The 24994-nt window shown below is 34.1% G+C and overlaps 1 protein-coding gene across 4 annotated transcripts; it reads right to left on the reverse strand.

The window, feature by feature from the left end:
* Positions 1-5883: 5883 nt before the first annotated feature.
* On the reverse strand, positions 5884-24994 carry LOC121238828 (pentatricopeptide repeat-containing protein At1g03100, mitochondrial). Of its 4 annotated transcripts, XR_005935186.1 has the most exons (6): positions 16043-16176; positions 15505-15561; positions 11656-14113; positions 9801-9839; positions 7642-8677; positions 5884-6098 (listed from the first exon to the last, which is right to left on the reverse strand). XR_005935186.1 is itself a non-coding variant. In XM_041135875.1 (4 exons), the coding sequence occupies exon 3, from the start codon at positions 14056-14058 to the stop codon at positions 11701-11703; it is 2358 nt and encodes a 785-aa protein (XP_040991809.1). In that variant the 5' UTR covers positions 14059-14113; positions 15505-15561; positions 16043-16176; the 3' UTR covers positions 9800-9839; positions 11656-11700. The 4 variants fall into 4 exon arrangements, 1 of the variants encoding a protein (XP_040991809.1); XR_005935187.1 differs by lacking the exon at positions 15505-15561; XR_005935188.1 differs by lacking the exons at positions 11656-14113; positions 15505-15561; positions 16043-16176 and adding an exon at positions 24984-24994.

Here is a 24994-nt window from a genome sequence, read left to right on the forward strand (position 1 = left end):
CAAATCACATATTTCTTTTTCTCTTTAGGTTTGTGTTTGTTATTATTATTATTATTACTTCTTTTTGGGGTTTTCCAAATGCGTTTCCAGAGTTTTCATCCGTAATGCTTTGATAAAGCTTCTGACAAGTCTAAAGACTCCATTAACATGCAACATGGCTAGCTTTATGCTGAAAAGGAAAGGACTTGGTATGCCCATCAAGTACAAACATAGCCTATGGAGTGCTAATTAGTGATAATTTACCTTGAAAGCAACAAGAAAATATAACATGTGACTGGAAAGAGAAAGAGCTAAAGACTAAATGATTATTCTTTTGAATATAATATGAATGAAGTAAGTGAAGCATTATTGAAGATCTTTTTTTTCTGGCTACATTATTAACTAAAGTCATTATTTATCTCAACTTTGGTGGGATTTGATTGGAGTTGATGATTCTAAGTATAGAAACCCTCTCTCAAGTACTGTAATCAGTGGACAAAAATTATAATCAAATCATGATAGCCTTTGTTTTAAGTAGGGTGTGCAGTTCAACATGAGTATAGGAATTTGAGGGACCAAAGCTTTTGTACTTTTTGCCTAAAACTTTAAAAATATAAAAAGAAGAGCACCAAATTAAATTTATTAGACAAAAAAAATTATAATTATAATTTATTGTGCCCCACCACCTAATAAGAGGAGCTAGCATTCATATGATTTCAACACCATTAATGCATGGATTGCATCCATAAGAGACCAGACAGGATTTAGGCCTCTAGCATGTTGCTTGTCCAAATTCATGTGCATTGAACAAGGACATTGTGTTTGGTCATTGTTAGAGTGATCTGCTTGAGCTTTCAGAAGACAGTTTTTCCAGCAGTCCGCGGATTTTGTACCTTATCTTCTGCAGCAAATGTATGGCTGTAAAATTGATATCCAAATATTCAGCAGCAAACTTGAACCAATTTATGGTACAGATATGATGATTTACCCACCACGAATCTCATTAGAACCCATCTTTTGGGTTAAAGTTTTAGATGGTGAATATAGTCAACAGTATTCTGTAAAGTGAAGACCACCAGCTTTTTTGAAAGGGTACTTTGGATAAGGTTAGACCTACCTGATTGGCCCAAAGAGGAGACCCTTTAAACTTGACACCTACGAAAGTGTCCTTTTATTGGTCGGGTATGGTGGGCTACGTGGCATGAGGACAGCAATGTGAACAAAACTGCCCCCTACCAATGAATAGGCCTCCACTTCAGCACAATAAAAAGAGTGAAATGAATGAATGATTTGTCTACAAAGTCATGCAAGATATGATATTGACACATTTTTATGATGGTCTAAAGGAACATTATGGGTATTGGGTTGGGTGGGTGGGGGAGTTAAAAAAGCATATATTTAGATCAACAACTTTAAGCCAATGACCACCAAGGAAATTAGACAGTTTTCGAGTTTACATGTTGCCATGTGGACTGTGAATAGCAGAAAAAAATGAAAAAAAAAAAAAAAACAAACTGTTTTTGGTTCTCACTGGGTATATCATGTTGGCATAATCATATTTGGGGGAGAAATGGCTTTTCCTTTGATTTCTTAAGACTCTGATGATATCCATGGATAATGGAGCAAACCAACAGTTTTGGATTGTAAGGAAGAAGTTTTGTAAAGATTTTCTTCATCTTTATCATGAATGAGGTAATGGTGCAATTAGGTATATTCGTTTTTAGTTTGAAATTCCCACTCAAGGCATAGTAAGTCTTTTGGGGTTTGATGTTTGTCTCCTAAAGTTGAAGCATCTCATCCATCACCTCCCATTAACTTCCAAGTTAGCTGCCCCACCTCTCTTGTCTCTACAAACTCATCTCTCTCTCTCTCTCTCTCTCTCTATGTATATGTGATATCCTTCTAACAATCTTTACCATGATGGTGAAAATTAGTAATTGGTGACATGGTTACTTTAGCACAAGAAGAATCTTATCTATCTTGATATCACTTAAAAGAGAAATAATAAAGGAAAAGACAGACAAAAATAAAAGATAATATGCCTTGGATAAAAAACAAAAAACAAAAATTTTCTGCTTTAAATCTTACATTAAAGTCTTTAATATCTAATCAAATATGTACATATTTGTGTGTGTACGCGCATGCTCTACTACTAAATGATGCATATATTTGAATAAACAAATGTATACTTAGTGCAGTATACGTACTATAGTAGGCGTCTTTTGCCACTCCATTGTGGGCTCTACTTGGTCTCCTCCTTCCCCCACCTACATAATCGGCTGGCTCAATTTTATCATAAAATTAAGCCATTGCTTCCAATTATCTACGCTTCGCTACCACCTTCTAAAAGCATCGACTGAAACAAGTCAATTCTAAACAAGTAACTACAAAATTTAATTTTTGAGAAATTTATTGTCAAATTTTCATAGAATAAGAGGGCATGGCTTCTATTGTCTTCATAGATAGTGGTAAACCTTATAGATTTATGACACCACAAGTCATTTTGTGACACATCAATCTTATTCCATGCATTTTTCACAAATATTCGAAGAATCCTTAAATCTACAAGGGCCGTCCATATGATACAAAGGCAAAGGCGTTATTATCATGAGTAATTATTATATATTCTTGAAGTACATATACGTGTTATTCTTATCCTATCATCAGAACTAATGTCAATTAAAATTGATATTTAGAAAGAAAAATATTTAAGTCATAAAGAGATTGTACAAAAGTAAATTTATAAATTGATGTGATTTAATATGATACATCAGATTATAAAATTATTTTTATTATAAAATAGATTTTACAAATTATATAAAATCACATCAATTTATAAATATATAATCTCTTTATGTCTACGAAGGTCGGTGGCCGAGATGATGGGCTTGGGGAGTAGAAGAGAGCAAGGGCAGGGCGGGGTTGATCCATAAATATGTCTTGTCTTTGATGGACCTGTAGGACCTCTGTACTTGTAATATTCTTTTGGGTTAATGACCTGGTGAAGGTTTTTTCTTTTTTTACATGTTCTATTTTTCATTTATTATTATTATTAATGTTTTTTTTTTGGTGATGAAGTACAAGGTCATTGAGTAAAACTTCGATTTCATGACATCAAATCTTTCATAAAACAAACAAAAACTTCAATTCAAAGTCTATAACAAAAACAAACTAATCCTATAATTCTTTTATTGCTAATTCTAAAATTATCTATATAACCAAACACAAACAGACAATCTGAGTAGAATTTTTCAGCTGACTAATGCTATCATCAGTATGGCATGTCAACCAATCGAAGGCTGATTAATGCCAATCCTCGCTGACAGAGGTAACTAATTGTGAATTTTTTGAACTTTTGATATCGAGAAATGATAGCTGCAGTCGTGAGTGCGTAAACGTCGTATAATCATTTTGAAAAAAAGTAAATAAATATTGGATCTCATTTTTTTTTAAAGTGACTGTACAATATTTACACACTCTATAACTATATGTAGCATTATTCTTTAACCCCTTAATTTATTTCCCACCTCCACACTCAACCTTAAATCAGAAACTGACCACACTTATCAAAATCCGAAATTTTAATTTTATGGGCCTAAGACCCACGGATTCATTAAATTGTTCCGACCTAGGGCCCGTCCAAAATGTGCCCATGTGGTTCATGAGCTTAAACAGTTATACTAGATCTTGGTGTTGCTTTATATTCAAGAGGGAACAGCAGGACGCTTTCCTCTATTCCTTTTTTTTTTTTTTTTTTTTGGAGCAGGATTGAAATAAACAAAGTTGACGAAGCATGAGATGAGGGGAGATCTTTGCCATTATCCATATCAAAGGAGGTTGGTTTTCAGACAGCTCAGAATTAAAAACCAAACATATATTTAAATGGTTTCTGTAATTTAAAGAGAGAAAATTACAATCTATAAACCCTACAGTATTAAAAGCTGTTTATATACAATTTAAACAATGTTATATTTATATCTCTTTAGTTATAGTAAATACTTGGAGCAGAAAATTGTAGAGAATACGAGTGAGTCCTTTTACATTCGAGGCATGAAAAAGGAAAGAAAAAAAGAAAGAAAGAAGGAAAGAAAGGTGCATGATATTTACGAGCCCATAGCAATCTTTAATGTATGCTAGTAGGAACATTCCTAGCCTTTCTTGATATCCAAACTGCATTCGTTTATTTCATGCTACTGCAGATTCCAAATTGTGATCTGTGCATGCATATTCATGAATTTCTTTATGGAAGTGGCACATCGATTCTGTGGTGAAACTTTCTAAAGCATTAGAAAATGCATTGATTGCTATAAGTGTACTTAAAAGTCGAAGATGTAAAGAGCAATTTCATGAGCATTTCCTCCATCTCCGACTCTCTTCTCCCCACTTGTGTGTACAAAGTTCTGAATCTTTATTTATTTATTATATATTGTAACAGGGTTTTCTTTATTAATTTTCTGCGTTCATCCTATTCTCCAGTAATCTTGCGTCCATATTTTCTATCTATTTATTTGATATTTTAACAGATGTAAAGTTGAATTGTATTGTAATGCTTTGGCTTGATATATGACTCTTGACTCTTGGCATTATAGTATTATTTCCACAGAGAGAGAGAGAGAGAGAGATACCGATATCAGCATAGTCTCGTAATAAATGTCAGAAAAAATGATTGAAATTGACGGGTTTATATGCTCACAAAGCTACAACTAATTAAAGTACGGTAACAGTTTAGAGAATTTGATCTGCGAGTAGTATTAAAAGAGTAATTTGGATTAAATTAAATTATTTATTATATTTTATGTAGAAATTTGAGAAAGTTATTTTAGAATTTGAAAAAATTGAATTGTTTATTATATTTTGTATGAAAATTTAGAAAAGTTATAATGATGAGACGAAATGAATTGAAGTAAATTTTGAATGCAAACAAGGCAAAAATCTTTATTTGGTTGAGACGCAAAAAATAATTGTTAAAAAAAAAGTTTCTGGATGTTTGGATGGCCACGTATCTAATTGATTTTATGCATTTGATACGCAAGATAGAGGAGTAAACTTTACGTATCTCATTGATTCATTGATGGGTTGAAGTAATATCACTTCCCCTTCCTCTCATCTTTTTCCCACTAGACTCTAATTCCTCGAAACAAACCAAATTTTAACGTCTGGTCATAATCATCAGTTATAAGGATACATACATATTTTTTAGTAAAAAAAAAAAATGGTATATTTCTATCCTACATATTTCACAAATATATATTTCTAAACTGTAAGTTTCCTCTAAACTAGAAAATAACATTAAAATAAAATATAAGTTTCCTCTAAACTAGAAAATAACATTAAAATGGTATAAAAGTCACCCCTGTATCTCTGCCAAATTTCTAATAGTACGATGCAATTTCATATAGGGAGTACAAAGTTGTACGAACTGATAATGTCTTAGAAATCTCATGCCAGTACTGAGGTGTAGTACATTTTTTTAGGTAAAGTACTGATTTGAAAGTGTTTTTGTGGCTATATAACATGGAATATCTCTCTCCATTGGCATCACCAAATTGTGGGGAAAGAGGCAAGAAAGTCCTGTAAATTAAAGGTGGATGAGCCTTACAGGGGCAACATGAGATCACATGTGGGCATTCTTATTATTGACATGACACCCTTTCTACTTGTGTTCATGTATCCTATAGGGGCTATAAATGTGTTCTCAGGTCGCCCCTGCAGGACTTTCCTCCACCGCATGATCATCATCACGGTGATGCAATCGGCTTGATGGTTTTACGCTGGCAACGATCATAGCTTAATAGCCAGGTCAGCAAGGTAATAAAACAATTTTCATGTTGATGTTGATTACTTTATTAGTTTTAGCTAATTTCAGAACACAACTGTTTCTAGGCATATATTCATTACCACTACAACTCAGATTGTCTGTCCACACTTGACTGCTCGGACAATATTAAATGTGATTTAGAGCAAAATTCTTACCACAGATTCTATGGCAAGTAGGTCATCTTCCCCAATTCCTTTCCAAATCCCACCGATTTTGAGATGGCCTTTGACACTTTCCTTTAATGGATTTCTCTTGCTGGGTAAGGTGGTCTGTCACAGATGGGATTTCTTCTCCACAACATCTGGATTTGATAAACTTATCCATGATACAATTGGAGCCCTATTAGAACCTTATAAAGAGCAAGTTCGATAAGGATAAGAGTAGGTGGTGTATGGAATCCTACCTTTCTTGGGAACGAAAAATTCTTGCTCTTTATAAGGTTTCAATGAAGCTCAAACTGTATCATTGACTAGTCTTTTTGAAGTATAAATCATGTGGTTTGATCCTTTTATTGGGGCGTTACATATGTACAATATCGGAGTTAGAGTCAGAGGAAAAAATCGAAGTCGGAGTTAGAGCATAAAGTTAGAGTCAGATTGGATCGGAGTTAGATTCGGTCCAGCACCACCTCTGACTCTGATTGAAAAATTAAAAAAAAAAAAAATCCGACTCCGACAAATCAGAGTTGGATTCTCAGATTTTTACTCAACCCTAGCTATGAGACTTTTTTTATGTTATGTGTTTTGGAAATTATTTTTGATAAATGAGGTATTTTTATTGTGTTGGGTCTCTTTACCGGGCACAATTAAGAAAGTATGTAACAGTCCTAACCTAGTGGAAGGGGGTGTTACATTGCAAAACTCTGGTCAACCTCTGCCGAAAAAGATAGATCTTCCTAATTTACTCCTAAAATTTCTACAGCCTCAAAATGGAATATTTCCGAACTGACAGCTTGCTAATCAAGTCAACTTCTGCTATAGAACAAAAGATCTTTCCGAATTTATTCCTTAACAAATAAACAACTTGCCTAATATGCAGCAGAAATTCGAAATTCTGCTTTCCAACAGATTAGAAGCTTCCTAATCTGTCCCATGTCGTATTTCCAGTAATTAAACCACATAATACCTTTTTTTTTTTTTTTTTTTTTTTTTGATAAGTACATAATACCTTCCTTGTTTAACTAAGGAAAGTCTTTGCACTATGAATATGCACAAAAGCTCGACTTTTGTGTGGAGAAAACATTTAATATATAAGATCAACTATATCCTAAACTACTTGGGCACCAAGCTGTCGCCACAAGCTGTTCAATAGGGTGGACAACTAGCCCACTAGAATAACCCACTTACTACCATGTAAATCCAAGGCCTCAAGAATTCAAACAATCAAACAATAGCAATATATAAATAAATATTAAATCACATAATTTCCATCCAATAAGACAAATCTTGCCCATGGGCCCTAGGTTGAACTTCAACCAAAACTTCGACTCTAGGACTCGGGGGGTGACAGTTAGGGTTCACCTTAAATTTTTGTACGCCAAAAAAAAATTTAAACTTTTTTTTTAAAATATCTTTTTAGGGATCGGGGAGAGTTTGGGGGGGGGGGGGTATTTTTTAGAAAAAGGCTTTTTTTTTTCGAAGGGTAAAATCTATTTTCCCCCCTTTTTAAATACAGACAGGGGGTCTTAATTTTTTTTTTCCTGCCATTGCTTCTTACTAGAATAACAACTGATAATATACATTCAAGCGATTCAGGGGTTCTTTCACTCAACTACGTATATTTGCTAGAAATGAAGAGCATAGTTAAACAGAATTGATACATGGCAAGAAAATAATGGAGAGTACCTTCAACCACAACATCCGTCATCTTGGCATCGTGAGGAGTGAGGAGAAAAGCCTGATCTGGAGCACTGTTCTGCTCACCATTCATTAATGGGGGGTGTACATATCTGTGAACAATCTCGAATAAGATGTTCTGGTTTCCCACACTTGAAGCATGTGTTGGTTCCCTTCAAGCACTCTCCAAGTGCATCTTGCTGCAAGTCTGACACGTGGAACGTTGTCCAGTAGCATTCTGTTGTGGCCTATTGTTCTGTGGTGGCCTCTGTCCACTGCTCTGGAAGGGCTTGTTGCTTCAGCTTTGCTAAGTAATCTGTTGCTCACGTTTTCTCTTATTAAATTGTTCCACCCTCGACTGCAGATACTCCTCTAAGATAATTGCCCTGTCCACTAATTCATGAAAATTCCTTAACTTCAGTGCAATTAATCTATCAAGGATTCGTGGATGCAGTCCTCTCTCAAATTTCTGAGCCTTCAGGGACAAATCTGGGATCAGATATGGGGGTGCAGAGCGTGAAAGCTCGATGAACCAGGATGCATATTGTTGTACTGACATATGCTTTTGTCTCAAATCTGCCAACTCTTGGGCCTTGACCTCTCTAAAGACCTCAGGAAGAATTGGTCCCTGAATACCTGCTTAAATCATGTCCAGGTAATTGGGGTTTCTTCACCAAGCTCTTGCTTTATCAGCTTTCTGGTGGAGGTCCACCACTCATCAGCACATCAGCCAGATTGAATGTGGCAAATTCAACCTTCTGCTCCTTGGTTCAGTCGATGGTCCGAAAAATCTTCTCCAACCTGTTCATCCAGTTATCGCACTCCATAACATCAGCTTTGCCATTGAACATTGGGGGATGCAGGTGGCAGAACTGATCAAAATTACTTCCCAAATGTGTCCAACATCCACAGTTAGGCTTGTCGCCACGTGCAAGGGCTTCAGAATCCCCCAGAGCCCTCCTATGATCCTCATTGCACACATCAAGGGATTCATCTTGGTGTGCGTTTGGGTGGTTCCTAGTTGTAAGTGCCATTCTTGAAATGCCTACATTGAGTAGTTTTAGCAATTGGGAGATAAAGAAACAGAAAATAACAATAATCAATTCTAACTTGACTCTTTGCAAGCCAGAATATACCCCAGCTAGACCTTGTCCTAGGTTTCTTTTTCTTTTTTTAGACTTAAAAATATACAGAATCTCTTTAGCCTGGACTTTGATACCAAAATTATAAGGTCCGCTCCCCTAGGATTAGGAATGTCATTAACATAATATCACATACGAGCCAGGCATAAAAGATTCCATAAATGTTTAAAAAAAAAACTAAAATTTTCATAAATAACAGTCACAAGGAAGCACTTAACAAAAAACCATTCTTTTGCTTTCCAAAACGTTCCATATTTAACAAGAAATACATAAACAAATTATCGATAGTCTAATAAAACAAAGTCTGGCTTGCCATAGTCGCTATAAGATACTCCTAACCTGTGGACTCAACATCAAATACTTCCCCAGCTAGACAATAAAAACATAAAAACAAAAGTGAGTTGAATGCTTAGTAAGCAGCATATCAAACAGTAAACATTACCATAACTAACGTTTTGCTTTTAAACAATATGCATAAATCTAAACATCTACATCATATTACATTCAAAATGTCATTGCACACGATTACACTCTATGTGCAAGGCTTCATATCTTGACAATCAGGATTCCACTCAAGGAATCGGGTAAAATCCCATCATAAAGGAGATGGACATTACCAGGTGCACATATAATGAGCCATTCTTGGCATTGTCATCGGCCCCATTATCCGTTATTCATCATCATACAGGACATACAATCTTTCAGTCACTTTAATTTTCTTTCCTTTTACCTTTTCTTTTCTTTCTTTCAAGCATTCAAAATCACTACCAAATATAAATAAACCATCAAATAGAAGAAGCATTCATAAAATTTCATTTACATTCACATGCTTTTATAATTGGGTGCATCAAAAGGACCATAAATGGATATGCTTTACCAAATAGTAATTAAACACAACATTTGATTAAAAAAATATCACATTTACACTAAAGAAATAAAGATATTTTCATGAACATATTATACAAAGGAAATAAAGACATTTTATATACACATTGAAAGAACAAAGGTTTGATTGCAATTACTTACCTCTTAACTTCAAGCACAAATGAATGAGTCAACAATCACCTATAAACATACCCACGTTAACATGTCAATCCCTAACCAAATGCTTACTATCTAGCTAAGGAATGAACTTTCATTCAATGGTGTTATCATGAAATTTCCAGCAAGCTATAGTGGGTTTTTAGTTGTAAAATTTTTGGTGGTAGTTGTTGTGCTGTCCCCGTAAGGGCAGTAACTAGACATGTGGATATCTGATTTTTGAGCAATGAATTCAACAATGCTGTGTTGTGTGTGAGATTTTCATATGGGCATGTTTCTAAACTTAAGGTATATCTAAACAGAGACAAAAATTCAAATTCAGGGCTCCTTGGTATTGCTGCCAGCAACCCCTTCTTAATGAATTTAGCAAAGAATCTAAGTTTGGAGTATCATGAATCTTGATGGATCTTTTGCATATCACTCTTATAAAGGAACAAGGATTTCTGGCATTAAATTCAATGTTTTCAAGGAGGATCCTTAACCCTTATGTGAGTCAAGTTTATCTCTACTATCAAACGAATGCAAAAAATACTAACACATAATCTGTGATACCCCCCCATATGATAAGGATAAAATTAAGTGGTGTATGAAATTCTATATTACTTGGGAAGGAGAAGTTCTTGCTCTTTATAAGGTTCCAATGAGGCTCCAGTTGTATCATTAACTAGTCATTTTGAAGTATAGGTCATATGATTTAGGCCTTCCATTGGGGCGTTACAAATGGTATCAGAGTCTATCCCAACCAAAAATGTGGGACTTGAGTCGTGCCACCTACAACGGACTGGCTCGACGAGAACATCGGGAATTTAAGGGGGTAAATTGTGATACCCCATATGATAAAGATAAGGGTAGGTGGTGTATGAGATCCCACATTGCTTGGGAATGAGAAGTTCTTGCTCTTTATAAGGTTCTAATGGAGCTCTAATTGTATCATTAACCAGTCTTTTTAGAGAATTGATCATATGGTTTGAGCCTTCCATTGGGCCGTTATATAATCATTCCTCCTAACTTTTTTTTTCAACTAAATAAAGTAAAGAACTCCATCATTTACTTACTAAAGAAATCAAACAAACGCAAGAGAAAACTCATTGTCTGCAAGACTGCAAGTAGTGACAGTTGACTCACACCACAATGAAAAATTAAATTGGGGCATCTCTAATCTTTTGCCAAACGTAGTCTAACTAAGGTCCAATTCCAGAAAGTAGCCTTGGTTGATAAAAAATACACTTTGCACCCTTTAACTACCAGCCATTTTAAACTGACTTTAAACTACCAAAAGTGATATATTGCAACCCCAAACTACCAAAAAATTGTAATCCGCACCCTATATTAAAATGACCATGAAGCTTGTCTCAAATCACCTATTTTCATCCATCTTAATGGTCAGAATCAAACAAAACTGTTGTTATTCCCACACTGGAAGTTGAAGGATGCAAAGTTTCTCTTACTTAAAATCCCAAGTTTCAAAATGATTGTCAAAATAGTAACTGCTAAGTCGAATAACAAAACTTGTTATTCTCATGGTCTTCCACTCCAACTATTCATGTCAAGCAATCTAGGAAGATGGGCTTTCTTAGTATACTTGCTGTATAGGTAAAAATGTATTTGAACTCTCGGTTGACGATGGGGAGGGAGAACATTGAGTGGCTGATGATCACGATGGAGGATCTTATTCGTAGTGACAAGATGCTTGATTTTTTTCAAAAGCAACAAAGGATGGTAATAAAAATTATGTTGCCTATACAAGTGCAAACAAGAGGCAGGTAATACACATTTAATGCAGCCACAGCTACACCAATTTTAGTTTTCTCTAGAACATTTTTGAAGCAGCAAGTCTCACCAGATTATTGTCCAAAACAAGGCGTGTAATAGACCAAGAATTTCCTCAGCACAAGCCCACCCACTTCTTAAAAGTCAATGCTGCTTCTCTCTTTTTCAGTTGAGCTTCTGTCTGGAATTTAGGAGCCTTGCCCTTATAAAGTGTTTTATGGTACTTCAAGAAGAGAGTTCGGTATTTGTACTTGTCAACAAACATGTTTCCTTTTTCCATCATCTCCACAACTTCATTTGCTCGAACAAAAAATGCACCCCTAACAAACGTATATAGCACAGAATCCAGAAGTTCTTGATCAAACTTCATTGATGTAGAAGAGGCAAGACTCTTCATCTCACCCCACAACTCTGTCACCTCCACATATTTTCCCCCAATAGCTGCATACCCAGTAGCCATGGAATGAAAAGTTTGAGCATTGGGGGGATGCCCCAGACTCCTCATCTTCATCAAAGCCTTCTCAGCATCTTGCATCAATCTCTTCTTGCAAAAAAAGTGGATTACATTGTTCCAATCATGCACTCCGCTATCAATTCTCTGCCCGCCCTTAATTTCCTGCAAGAGCTTCGCCATCAACCCTCCCTCACCACCCTCCTCACATCCCTTAACTAGCATCTCAAACTCTTGATGGCCAGCTCGTGGTATTTTAGCCTCTTTCATCTCTTGGAATAGATGGAGGGCACCCTGTGTATCTTTCTGAAGCACTTTGGATTGCATAAGCGCCTCATAACAGCTGGAATCTAGCTGGATGCCAGCCTTACGAGCATCTCGTAAAAGTGATGCCACCTCTCCTGCTCGGTTTGCCTTGCAATATGCTTTCAAGAGAGAGGAATATATGGAAGAGCTAGTTCTTATCCCAGCAAAACGAATCTCGTCAAGAAGGTCATGTGCCTGATCTAACCACCCAAGTGAAATGCATGAATTAATAACATGAACCAAGGCTGAGCTATCACTGGAAACTGGGGAATTTTCTTTCTCAGCCTTGATGAGGAATTTTGCCAAATCCTTGGTCTTGTCAACTTCTAGAAAAGCCTTTACCAGTTTCACATAAATTCTTTCAGTTGGTTGAAGAACTCCACATTCGGTTGTAAGCAATTCAACTTGCATTTGCAACTTAGACAACAACGTACCAAGCATTTGCTTCGCTTCAGCTTCAAGTTTTAGGAAATTCCTGTCCCTAGAAAACTCTTCATATCTAATTAATCTATTATTCTCTGAACCCTCTGATCGCTTCTGACTCAGACTTTGCCCAGAAGCCTCAGCAGGTGGAGATTTTTTCCCACTTGAAGCAGTATCATATAAGAGTGTGGCTGCAGCAAGAGAATTTCTGGCTTCTTTTGCTTTTCGGAGCATGTCCAAAACCATGTTGGATGCAGAATCTAGATCACCAAATTTTAAGTGGCATGTAATCAAACAATTGTAGAACTGCCGAAACTGAATATCACTTAGGTTATGAGCTTCATCAATATATCTTTGAAGTTTCTTCAGCTCTTCTTTTCGTCCATTTCTCTCATATATATGGGCCATAATGATCAATAAGTTTGTCTCATATTTGACACCAATTCGAGGTATCATGTCAAGGAGTTGCTCTGCTTTCCTAGTTGTACCAAACAAAAGACACCCTGCCAGAGCAATGTTGACAGCAGTGGTGTTAGGTTTCATAGCAATCAAAGGTGCATTACTCTTTTTACGCGGATCCACCCTCCCATCTTGAAACAAGTAACCCATCTCAAGAATTATCTCAGCAGCAAGGTAAGCACCAGCAGCTGTTTGTGACATGAAGGCCAAAATTGCAGACCAAGCAGAAACAGGGGGATACTCTTCCATTTCTACCAACTTTCTTAAAATTGTTGATGCAGGAACTGGTAATCCAGATTTTGCAAGACCATAAGAGAGATATACAAGTGGATCCTTTTCAAATAAGGTCTGTTTACCTTCCTCGAAAGCCTGTTCTACTAATCCATAAGCCTTTTCAAGCCATTGAACATCAAGGCTTTCTGCAAAACTTGTTAGAAGCTTGTTCACCACAGATTTCCGAGGGAAACCCTCCATCTGCATATGCTGTTCATATAATTTCCATGTGTCATTAAATCTACCCTCATCCATTGCATTTTGCATATCCATAGTTAGTTTAGCTGGGTCTCGAGCCTGGACCAAAATTCTTCCAGCCATTGTTGATGAATACTTGGGCTGAAGGGTAAAGCTATTCAGTAATCCCAAGACAACAGTGTGAGAGTCCAAGCAGGTCAAAGAGGAGCTAACAAATTGGCAGAGAGAATAGCAACCCCAATAAGCATGAAATTTGTATCTGAATACTCGATTCATGTTGCTATTGCTGGCAGCAAGTAAGAGATATAAAGCAGAAGAGGAATTCACAGTAATCTGGTGCTTAATCTTTCTTATAGATAGCATCTCGCCCAGACAGGAAACGCTAACAACGATTCTGGTATTATAAATAGTTCAATATCTGCAATATGGAAAGCATTAGAAAATGGAAACATGCTGTCAAAATGCAGAATACTTACTAAATTTTAAATAAATAAAAAAGCTACAAATACACTATATCCCAGAACAAATGGTAAAATTTAGTAAACTCTCTGAAGTCGCCTATAGATTCCTATTCTACCTAAAAAACACGAATATGGGACTTGAAACTTATGCAGAACTCAAACTATTTACCCCGTAAAATGCGGGAATTAAGACAATTTGAAGTAAAAAATTTATCAAGATTTCATTGAGATAATAACAATTAACTAGAAGCATGCCATGTGAATAAAGGTTTAGCATTGTTGGAAACATTTCTTTTTATGATGTGGAGCTCATCAAAACAGAGTAAAGCCAGGATACACGGACCCACCCATTGGGAACACCCGGATTTCAAATTGCGAAATAAAGGTAAGAAAGGCAGGAAATAAAATGTCCCAATTCACATTATATAGGTTTTTTAGATTAGAACATTTCATGCTGAATAAACCATACAAATGAGCTATTTAAAGTGAAGTTGAGTAGTCAAATCCTTGTCGGCAAATGACTTGACCGGACGTTAAGAAACTCCGATATTCTGTCACACAATTAGTATATTTTTAATAAAATTATTCCCTCTGTAAAAGAATGTATATGCCCTCCGGCAGATCATCAAAAAGAGAATTACAATTGCTATAAGAGATTACTGGAGGCACGACACCCTTGTAATGGTCATCTTGCCCTTCTTCTCTCATTTTCTTTTTTCCCATGTTAATTTCCTGGTTCCAATCCAATAGGAATTGAGGGGTCCATATCATTTGGTATTGAACAACATAAAAAACAGAGCCATGTTTGCCCCCGTGTCATGGTTGTGCATGTCTGCGGTTAGCCAAGCAGAATATAAATCACTATTTTGTCACCGAGGTGACGCACTCAAAACAGAGGTCATGTTTACCCCTCTGGCGGGGTTGTAAATTTTGCGGATAGCCAAGCAGAACACAAATTACCTTGTCAACAAAGCAATTGCACTAAAAATAGAGGCCACTATTATAACCTGTGGAAGGGTCCATAACCAAAGTCGAACAGAATTTTGTGCCTTAGGATTTTCAAATACAAATGCAATAACATAATAGTATACTGATAAGATCATATCATATAATTAGATAAAAGTTTCAGATTTCATATTCACAATTTATGCAGTAGAGAAACAGCATACAAAAACTTGCTCATGTCTACACTAGTCATGATAAAAAATAAATGTCAAATTTCAAATTTCAGATACAGAGACTAGTGCAGAGAAGAACCAAGGTTGCTTTCGCAACAAAATATGCAGGTTTTTCACAAAATTGACCTTAGTCGATTTTAGGCAAAGTCTAGCGTAAGAGCACCGCTTACCTAAATTTTGGAGGGTAATATCTAGGCTTTGAACCCAAATTGTGGCAATATTACAACCTAATCTAGAAAAATATCTCTAACATATTAATAGCTCATACCAGTACAAAATCAACCTAACTAACAACATTCTATAACCCGAACTAGAGCTCAACACGAGCCCAATAAACAACTCATAAACAAAATAATCCATCATGGTACCTTGGGTTTATAATGGCCCAAGTACAATGTCCAACGCACTACTCCACCAATAAATTAGCCCAACCTCCTTGGATTCGCTTAAAATTTCACCGCAACACACCTCGCCATAAACAATCATACTCCCAACACATCAGAACACAAATCCACATTTCACAACCATCCTCCTCCCCGACCATGACCTTAGGACAAGGGACCCTCCAAACATCAATCAACCATGAAATCACTCAACTACAAACTCCAACATACAAACCTGGACAACCCAAACTTCCAATAGACACCAATCATAAGAGTCACGAAAATTACGTTTTGGTTACGAGGTTAAAGCTCGAGAGTATCTTACCCAATCTCGGAGCAGTGGTCAGTCAAATTCGAGAGCGTGGCGGCCGCCTAGAGATGGTTCGTGGTGGTCTGAGGCACTTGGCGGGATGAGGCGCTGCGGCTAGCTCCGGAGGCCTCCACTGGTCAAACGGGTTATCCTACAACAGAGAGAGAGAGAGAGAGAGAGCGAAATGTGAGAGAGAGAGAAACAGAGACAGAGAGTGATGGAGAGAGATGAGAGAACCCGAGAGAGGGTTTGCGGGGTGAGAGAAAGTAAACAGAGAAAGCACAGTGAGAGAGGGGAGCAAGAAATCAGAGAGAGAGAAATCGGTGAGAGAGGGAGACGTACCGGCGAGGCAAGGGGACGACAGGGTGGGGATGGGCGGCCTAATCGCGAAGGGAGAGACAAAGTTAGACCGAGTTAGAAGGATGGCCTACGGGTAGAAAAAAAAAAAAAGTTGGGCTTGAGTCAACACGGGTCGGATCACTATAGAGAAGGCATGACGCATGAGATTTAAACAGTGAATTGAGATAAAAATTAAATAAAATATATATTTTTTATTTAAAAAAATTAAATTATTTCTTGTATTTTATATAAAAATTTAAAATAATTATAATAATTAGATAATATGAGATGAATTGAGAGTCTTTTTGTAAGGTTGAATTTTGACTTCGATGGAGTCAAAATGTCCACCTCTGACCTCCAACTCCGATGTCAATATGTATTTCGACTCCAACTCCGATATTAATATGCACTTCAACTTCGACTCTGGTAAAAATATTTTTTTAACAAAAAATACAAAATAATGTAAGAAAGATTAATTAAAAAATCTAAAATATTGTTAAAAAAAAGAAAAATAAATAAAATTTAAATACAATAAGTACATCACGCACAATATAAAAATAGATGATTTAATGTGTGTAGACAATAAATTTAAATTTAAAATTATAAATTTGTAATAAATTTAAATTACAACACTCAAATATAAATAATATCATAGATTTGATTCAAATAGCTACAGTCCCACATCAGTCCTAATAATCTATGCATTTGAGTCGATGGCTTAATAATGATTTCCAGTAAGAAGTTTTATTAATCAAATGCACTATCTTTTTTTTTTTAAATGTAGACTTTTAAACCATCAGAGTGATACGGGACATAAACTAGGACACATTATGATTTTACATTCACCTATAATTCTAACTAGTTTTGCATGATGATATTGAGTTTTTCACCAATAAAAGTGTCAAGGGGTTCTCCAACCCATGGTGCGTATATCTCAATCATCCACAATTAATTTGGGATTCACAATTAAGTCTACAAAATCATATAAGTTGTAAATTAAATAATGAAAACATTAATGTAAATAATTATTTAAAACCGTAGAGTTATCCGATTCAAACCTATAGTTCTCGACATCAATGGTATTTACTCCAATAGGCGTTGAACTTAACCAGTTATGTGTGCAAATGAAAATCTCAACGATGATCGAAGACAATAAACTATGATAAGCATCCAAGACACAACCTTTAGTACTAAACGTCGACTCAAAGGCAACCGTAATTGTTGAACCCAAGGTTTCAAGCTTTATATAATTACATAACTACATTTGAATTTTGATTATAACAAATGAATTCAAGCATAAAAGGAATCTCAAGTTCAAGTTGTCTACATAATGAAGCCAAACACATCAATGAACAAAGCATGAGCAAGAAATGGAACAAGCTTACAAATAAAGCTTTTAGAGTAATTTTGTAAATCTCTTGATAAAATTCGAAATTTGATTAAGACTCAAAATTAATATTTTCTCATATAACATGAAATTGCATTTTTCACATGTGCATGACATATTTGATAATTAAAAATTTAAATTTTGAAACTTTAAAAGATGATTGATTGTCCTATATCACATGTGCATGTTTTGTTTGAAACTTTTCAAAAATAAATGATATTGTCTTTAACAATTTCAAAAATGAGAAAATTTGATTTGAATATTTTGAAAAGTGAATGATGTTATATTTAACAATTGCGAAAAGTAAAATTTTGATCTGAATATTTTGAAAAATGAATGATGTTACCTTTGACAATTTCAAGAAAATAAAATTTTGATTTGAAAAATTTGAAAAGTGAATGATGTTGTCTTTGACATGTGAATCTTTTTAAATTTGAAAATGAAATCTTATATGCCTATAAATAGCTCATTTGAGATTTTCAAATTGAGTATATATTATTGCAAATTTTACAATATTCATTCAAAGTTTTCAATCTCTTTTCTCTATGCATTGAGCCTTAACCCTTATTTATTTTGAGAGAGATATAGTTTTGCACTGTATTATTCTTATTCCACTCATTGAGAAGTGTTTTTTGACAACCTACCCACTATTAACTCTTGTATTAGTAAAAAAGTGTATATAACCATTGTGTGTGTAGAAGGTGTTCTACACAGGGAATAGACGTTGAATCACCACGTGTAAGGTGATTGCAAGTGTAGAAAGTGTTCTACATAGATTCTTTGTAGCGGTACTGCTCAATGGTGTAATAGGTTTCTATCTCCACCTAAAAGAGATTGGATAGTGAATTTGAGAATTCTCAACGAGTAGCTTGAGGCAAGGACATAGGCAGTAGGGCTGAATCTTGTTAAAATATTGAGTTTGCTTCTCTCTTATCCTTACTCTTTTTATTTATTATTGTTTCGTATTTTGCTCATATTTTATATTGTACATTTGGTTTATAATTGTTAATTTTTAAATATAACCCAATCCATCCCCTCTTATGTTAGTCTTCTGGACAACAAGTGGTATTAAAGCAATGACTCTTTTTATTAAATTAACTGTTTTTTGAGTTAAGATCTTATGGCTAACATTGTAGCTACATTTAGTGAAGCTCAATCTGGTAGTCGGACTCCACTATTTTATGAAGACAACTATACATTCTGAAAAGCTAGAATGAGAATTTTTCTTCAATCTTAAGGTCGAGAAATTTGAAGATTCATTATAAATGAATTTTATATTAGAATAAAAGTTGTTGATGGAGTAAAGGTCAAAATGGAAGAGAATAATTCGATTGTAAAGACGATAGAATTATAACATTGAACTCAACGGCTATAAATCTCCTATATAATGCTCTCGATGAGAAGAAGTTCAATAGAATCATAACTTGCAAGACAATAAAGAAAATTTGAGATAACTTGGAAGTTATTTATAAAGGAATTTCGCAAGTCAATGAATTAAAAATTCATATTCTTACTTATAAATATGAAATATTTAAAATGAATGATGATGAATCTATTTCTAGTATGTACATTCGTTTTACTAACATTATAAATAGCTTGACAGCTCTCGGCAAAATCTATTCCAACGTGGAGATAGTAAAAAAAATTCTCAACTCTCTACCAAAACGTTGGGAGTTAAAAGTGATGGCGATTCTTGAAGTTGGAGATCTCAAGAAACTCGAAATAAGTGAACTCATCATGTCACTTACCACCTATGAGTACATATTGAAAAGAAGAGAAGAAGAAAGAAATCCAAATAAGAACTTGGCACTTAAAGTTGTTCCCCATGAAAACGAAAGTGATGAAGATGAGGAAATTGATCACAAAATGAAAGTAAAAGTAATGAAAGCTATATAGGATGGTAATTCAAACAGTTCAGACAACGAAGCAAGCAATGAAAAATTTACAAATTTTTGTCTTGTGGTTAAAAACGACATTAAGGTAATAAATCTTGATAATATTGAAATTTTTTCATATGAAGAATTGTAAGATGTCTTATAAGAGGTATATGAGGAACTTGAGACATTGGGTATCAAATATACTACTTTAAAAAAATAAAAAAATCTTCTTTAACAAACGAAATTGATATTTTAAGAAAAGAAAACATTATTTCGAAAGATAAAAATCATGAGTTGAAAAAAAAAAAAGTGACTGATTTACAAAAGATTGTTGAAAAATTTACAAACGGAAAAAAAAATTTTGAAAAACTTCTTAGTAGTCAAGGATATGTTTTTGACAAGACAGACTTGAGATACATGCTAAAAAAAAAATATAAACCTTATAAAAACTTCTTTGATAATCATTCTAAATCAAAATCCAGTATTTAAAGTTCTTTTGATAAAAGAAAATTTTTCAAATAAAGATATTATTACAATCACTCAAGTTCTTTGTATATGTCACATGCAATTTGTAATTTCTGTAATAGAAATGATCATAATTATATAATTGTTTTTGTAGGTATGCATGAAGTCTTCCATAAACTTTTACAAATGATTTTTAGATAAGTGAATGTTTAAGACACGTGTCGTTTGGAGATATTAGGAAAGATCATCAAAACTTAATGTAAGATGCAACCAAATAGCAAAAACTTGTGAAAGATCATCTAGTGGAACAGATTCTATGAGATACCTTTACGAGGTGTAAGTACTCGATCACCTCTTAGAAATTTTTTCTATCATACTTTTTTTTTTTCTCTCATATTGAACCCAAAAATATTGATAAATCACTTCTTGATTAATCTTGAATTCTAGCTATGCAAGAAGAGATAAATCCATTTGAAAGAAATAATATTTGGATACTTGTTCCTAGCTAAAAAAAAAAAATACTATTATTGGAACAAAATGAGTTTTTAGAAACAACAAAGATGAGTCTGAAGATATCACTAGAAACAAGGCTCGACTTATAGCTTAAGGTTTCAATCAAGAAGAAGGAATCGATTATGATGAGACATGCACCAGTCGCAAGATTAGAAGCTATTCGAATACTATTTGCTTATACTTATAATAAAGATTTCAATTTTTTTCAAATAGATGTTAAAAGTGTTTTCTTAAATGCTTTTATAAATAAAGAAGTATATGTTGAGCACTCTCAAGGTTTTGAAAATTATATTTCTCTAAAATCATGTTTTCAATCTCACAAAAATACTATATGAACTCAAACAAACTCCTAGAGTTTGGTATGAGAGATTTTGTGATTTATTGATTGAAAAATGTTTTTTCAAGAGGAAAAATCGATATAAAAAATTGGTATTCTTTTGATTCAGATTTATGTGAATGATATAATATTTAATGCTACTGATAAAAATATGTGCCAAATTTTTGCTAAGAGTATGCAAGAAAAATTTGAAATGAGCATGATGAGAGAATTTAACTTCTTACTCGGATTGTAAATCAAGTACGAAGGAAATTGGAACACTAATGAACCTATCCACCAAACTTGATAAAGGCGAAAGCGATAAGCCAGTTGACTCGAAGGTATATCGAGATATGATTGGTAGTTTATTATATTTGACAATTAATAAACCAGATATTATGTGCACGTTTTCAATCATCTCCAAAGGAATTTCATTTGATTGCAGTTAAGCGCATTCTTAGATATCTTGCTGATACAATTGACCTAAGGTTATGGTATCCTAAGCATATTTTTTTTCGATCTAATCAGCTACTCAGATGCGGATTAGATATCATTTTCTTCAAGATCATGTGTAGAAGGACGATATTATATTAGAATTCACAAGCACACCAAGATCAGTTGGCAGAAATTTTCACAAAACCTCTGCCAGAAGATAGATTATGCATGATTATAAAAGAAATAAGAATAATGCATGTCATGAATATCTGTCAAACATTTTTATTTTATTATCCTAAACGACTTACAAAAACTTGACACTTTTAGCCTCAATTTTCAAACGCTCTTATTCTTTACATATTAACATGTTATCCTTATTTAAAAGATTAGACAGTTGAAATGAAGAGACAAGTAAGTATTTTAAATCATTATTCTTGTGCTTTAAATCTCCTATTTTTTTGTTAGTCTCGTGAACAAGTTGTTGAAGTTTATAAATCTTCTCGTTAAGCTTTTCAACCTCACGAGTTCTTGACTGCAATCCTCAAGAAAATGCAACAATGGAATGAGTATCGAGTACCAAGACTCACAAGTTCATAAATGACATCATCATCTGACTTGTTAGTCAGATCATTTTCTTGCTACATTATGACACCTACAGTAGATGCAGAAATAATTGGTGACCAAGATATAGAATCCTACATGTAGTGAACAAGGAGATTGTTGGAAGAAAATTGATGAGCCATTAAAAAAAGGGGGAAAAAGCTTAGAGTCTGAGAATACAAGTGAATCACAAAGAGCAAAGAAGATTTGTTCTGAATTAGATGAAACTCAAGACTAATTTTATAGATATGGAAATGAGAACAAAAGAATACTTAGTCAAGATTACAAGAGATGTTGGATGCATATTTCATTTAGCTAAACTAACGAGATTAACTGCAGATTGTCCTTATTTTTCTCGTAAACGCTAAACCTTTACTATTAGCTGCTGATATTGACTTTGTATTTGTTCTCTCTCTCTCGTTCCAGCTCCTCTATTCGTTGTTGTAGGTCATGTGCATACCAGTCCACAAATTTCTTCAACTCCTTGTTTTATTGTTTTAATATTTTATTTTTTTCTACTTTTATTAGCAAGCCTTTGATGCAACTCAGATATTTGATTGTTAAGCCGATCAACCTCACTCACTCTTGCTAGTAACCTCCGAGATATGGTTGTAATAGCGGCAACATATTAAGCACTGAACATTTTTTATCCTGCAACAACCTCAGCATCAATCCTGTTAGAAAAATACATCTGTACTCCAATCATGGTGTTGACGACTTCAAGAGAGAAAATTAAGTTGAGGCGTAGAAGGTTCTTGATTTAAATCTAGAACATTATTGGATGAATGTTGCTTGGCCATTCTATCGTTCTGGATAAACAAGAAATTAGGACAATACGCAATGTGAGAATTTGTAAAGTGGGTAGTCGAATGGTGAAAATGGTTTTGTTATAGAAACCTAGAGCATTCAAACCTCTGCAAAATGTGTTAAGAGTTAATCTAGGTTGGACCCAAGTGGGGCTCGAGGCCTTTCGGCAAGAGTGAGGGACCCAAAACCATTGGATAGTACAATAAACTTGATTATAGTTACAAATATTTTAATCATTGTAAATGATATAAAGACAAAAACACTATTTTTTATGAAGATAAAATTTTAAATAAAACAGATCAAAATGCAATGGTAAATAATTTAAATAGAATGAAAGAGATATATCTTGAGAAGTAGTAGTCTACAAAGGATAATGGCATGAGACGACCAAAGAACCAAGATGAAGAAGACTGAGAAACCAAGAAGCCTCAGCTATTTGCTTCGAGTTTGAAAAAATACTTCGCCATTAGTATCATCACCATCACTCCAATGTCTCATCTTTTTTAAACACACGACTTTGGAACATGTATGTATGTATGTGTTTGTTAGTTTTGCTTGCATGCATGCATGCATGTATGTATTTATGTATGTATGTATGCATATGTGCATGTATGGAGGGATGTATGTATTCGTATATCTATGTATGTATATATGTATTTATGTATTTATGTATTTATGTATTGTATGTATGTATATACGTATGAATACCTTACGAAATTTAGAAGAAGCACCTCAAATCATCTCGCTTAAGAAACAATGAAGTTCTTACATATCTGACAAAATTAAAGGAATTAACTTGTCAAATTGTGTGTTTAACCTTTATAATTATTTCTTACTTACTTTAATCTCGACCTCACCCACATACACACCCTTTAGTCATTCCATGACTTCTCTTCGCCTCTAGTGTACAACTTTGCCTTAGAATATGATAATAAGAGAGTTCAGGCAAAAAGAGAAATAGAGAGAAGCAAGAGACGGAGAGAGATCTCAAATTAAATTATTTACCTTGCTTGAATCTTCCATTCCGCATCAATCATTCATGTTTCTGTTATACTCTTAACTTTTTCTAGTTCATTCCTAAAATCATTATAAAGTTTAAAAAAGAATTAGATGAGAGTACCCTCCCTCCAATAAAGAATACAAAAGTTGATTCTTATAGATATATTACAATATTTAACCAAACAAGTAAATACCCCTTTTTGTTCTATCTTCCAAAATTGCTACAAAAGAATTTCCTAATATCTTGAAAATGATAACATGTATTAATGTAAAATATTCAGTACAAGATAGTATCTATTAATTTCAAATATAGAAATAAGATAAAATATTAAAGTAATTATATTGTAAGTGAAATAACTAAAATATTTTATATTTTTAACGGCGTGGATAGTACAATAAATTTGACTATAGTTACAAATATTTTAATCATTGTAAACAGATATAAAGATTTTATGCCGATAAAATTTTAAATAAAACAGTTCAAAAGATGGTAAATAATTCAATCGGAATGAAAGAGATATATACCTTGAAAAGTAGTAGTCCACAAGAGATTATGGCACGAGACAGCCAAAGAACCAAAATGAAGAAGACTGAGAAACCAAAAAGTCTCAACTATTTGCCTCAAGCTTGAAAAAGCACTTGACCATCAGTATCATCACTATCACTTCAATCTCTCATCTTTTTAAAACCATGACTCTGGAATGCGTATTTATGTATGTATGTATGTATGTATGTGTCTGCTAGTTTACATGCATGCATGCATGCATGTATATGTATTTATGCATTATACACATGTATATACATATGAATACCTTACAAAATTCCGAAGAAGCATTTCAAATCATCTCGCTTAAGAAAACATTGAAGCATTTACCTATCTGTCAAAATTTGAGGAATGAACTTGTCAAATTGTGTGTTTAGCTTTTATAATTATTTTGTACTTACTTTCATCTTGACCTCACCCACACACACACACCTTTGGTCATTCCACAACTTCTCTTTGGCTCCAATGCACAATTTTACGAATATGATAACAAGAGAGTTTAGATAAAGAGAGAGAAATAGAGAGCGAGAGATAGAGAGAGATATTCAATTAAAATATGTACCTTGTGTGAAAGTTCCCTTCCCCAACAATAATTCATACTTCTCTTGTACTTTAATTTTCTCTAATTCATCCCTAAAATCGTTAGCAAGTTTAAAAAATAATTAGATGAATACCTTTCAATGAA

This window comes from Juglans microcarpa x Juglans regia, chromosome 7D, assembly GCF_004785595.1.
Source record: "Juglans microcarpa x Juglans regia isolate MS1-56 chromosome 7D, Jm3101_v1.0, whole genome shotgun sequence".
Taxonomy (NCBI): Eukaryota; Viridiplantae; Streptophyta; class Magnoliopsida; order Fagales; family Juglandaceae; genus Juglans; species Juglans microcarpa x Juglans regia.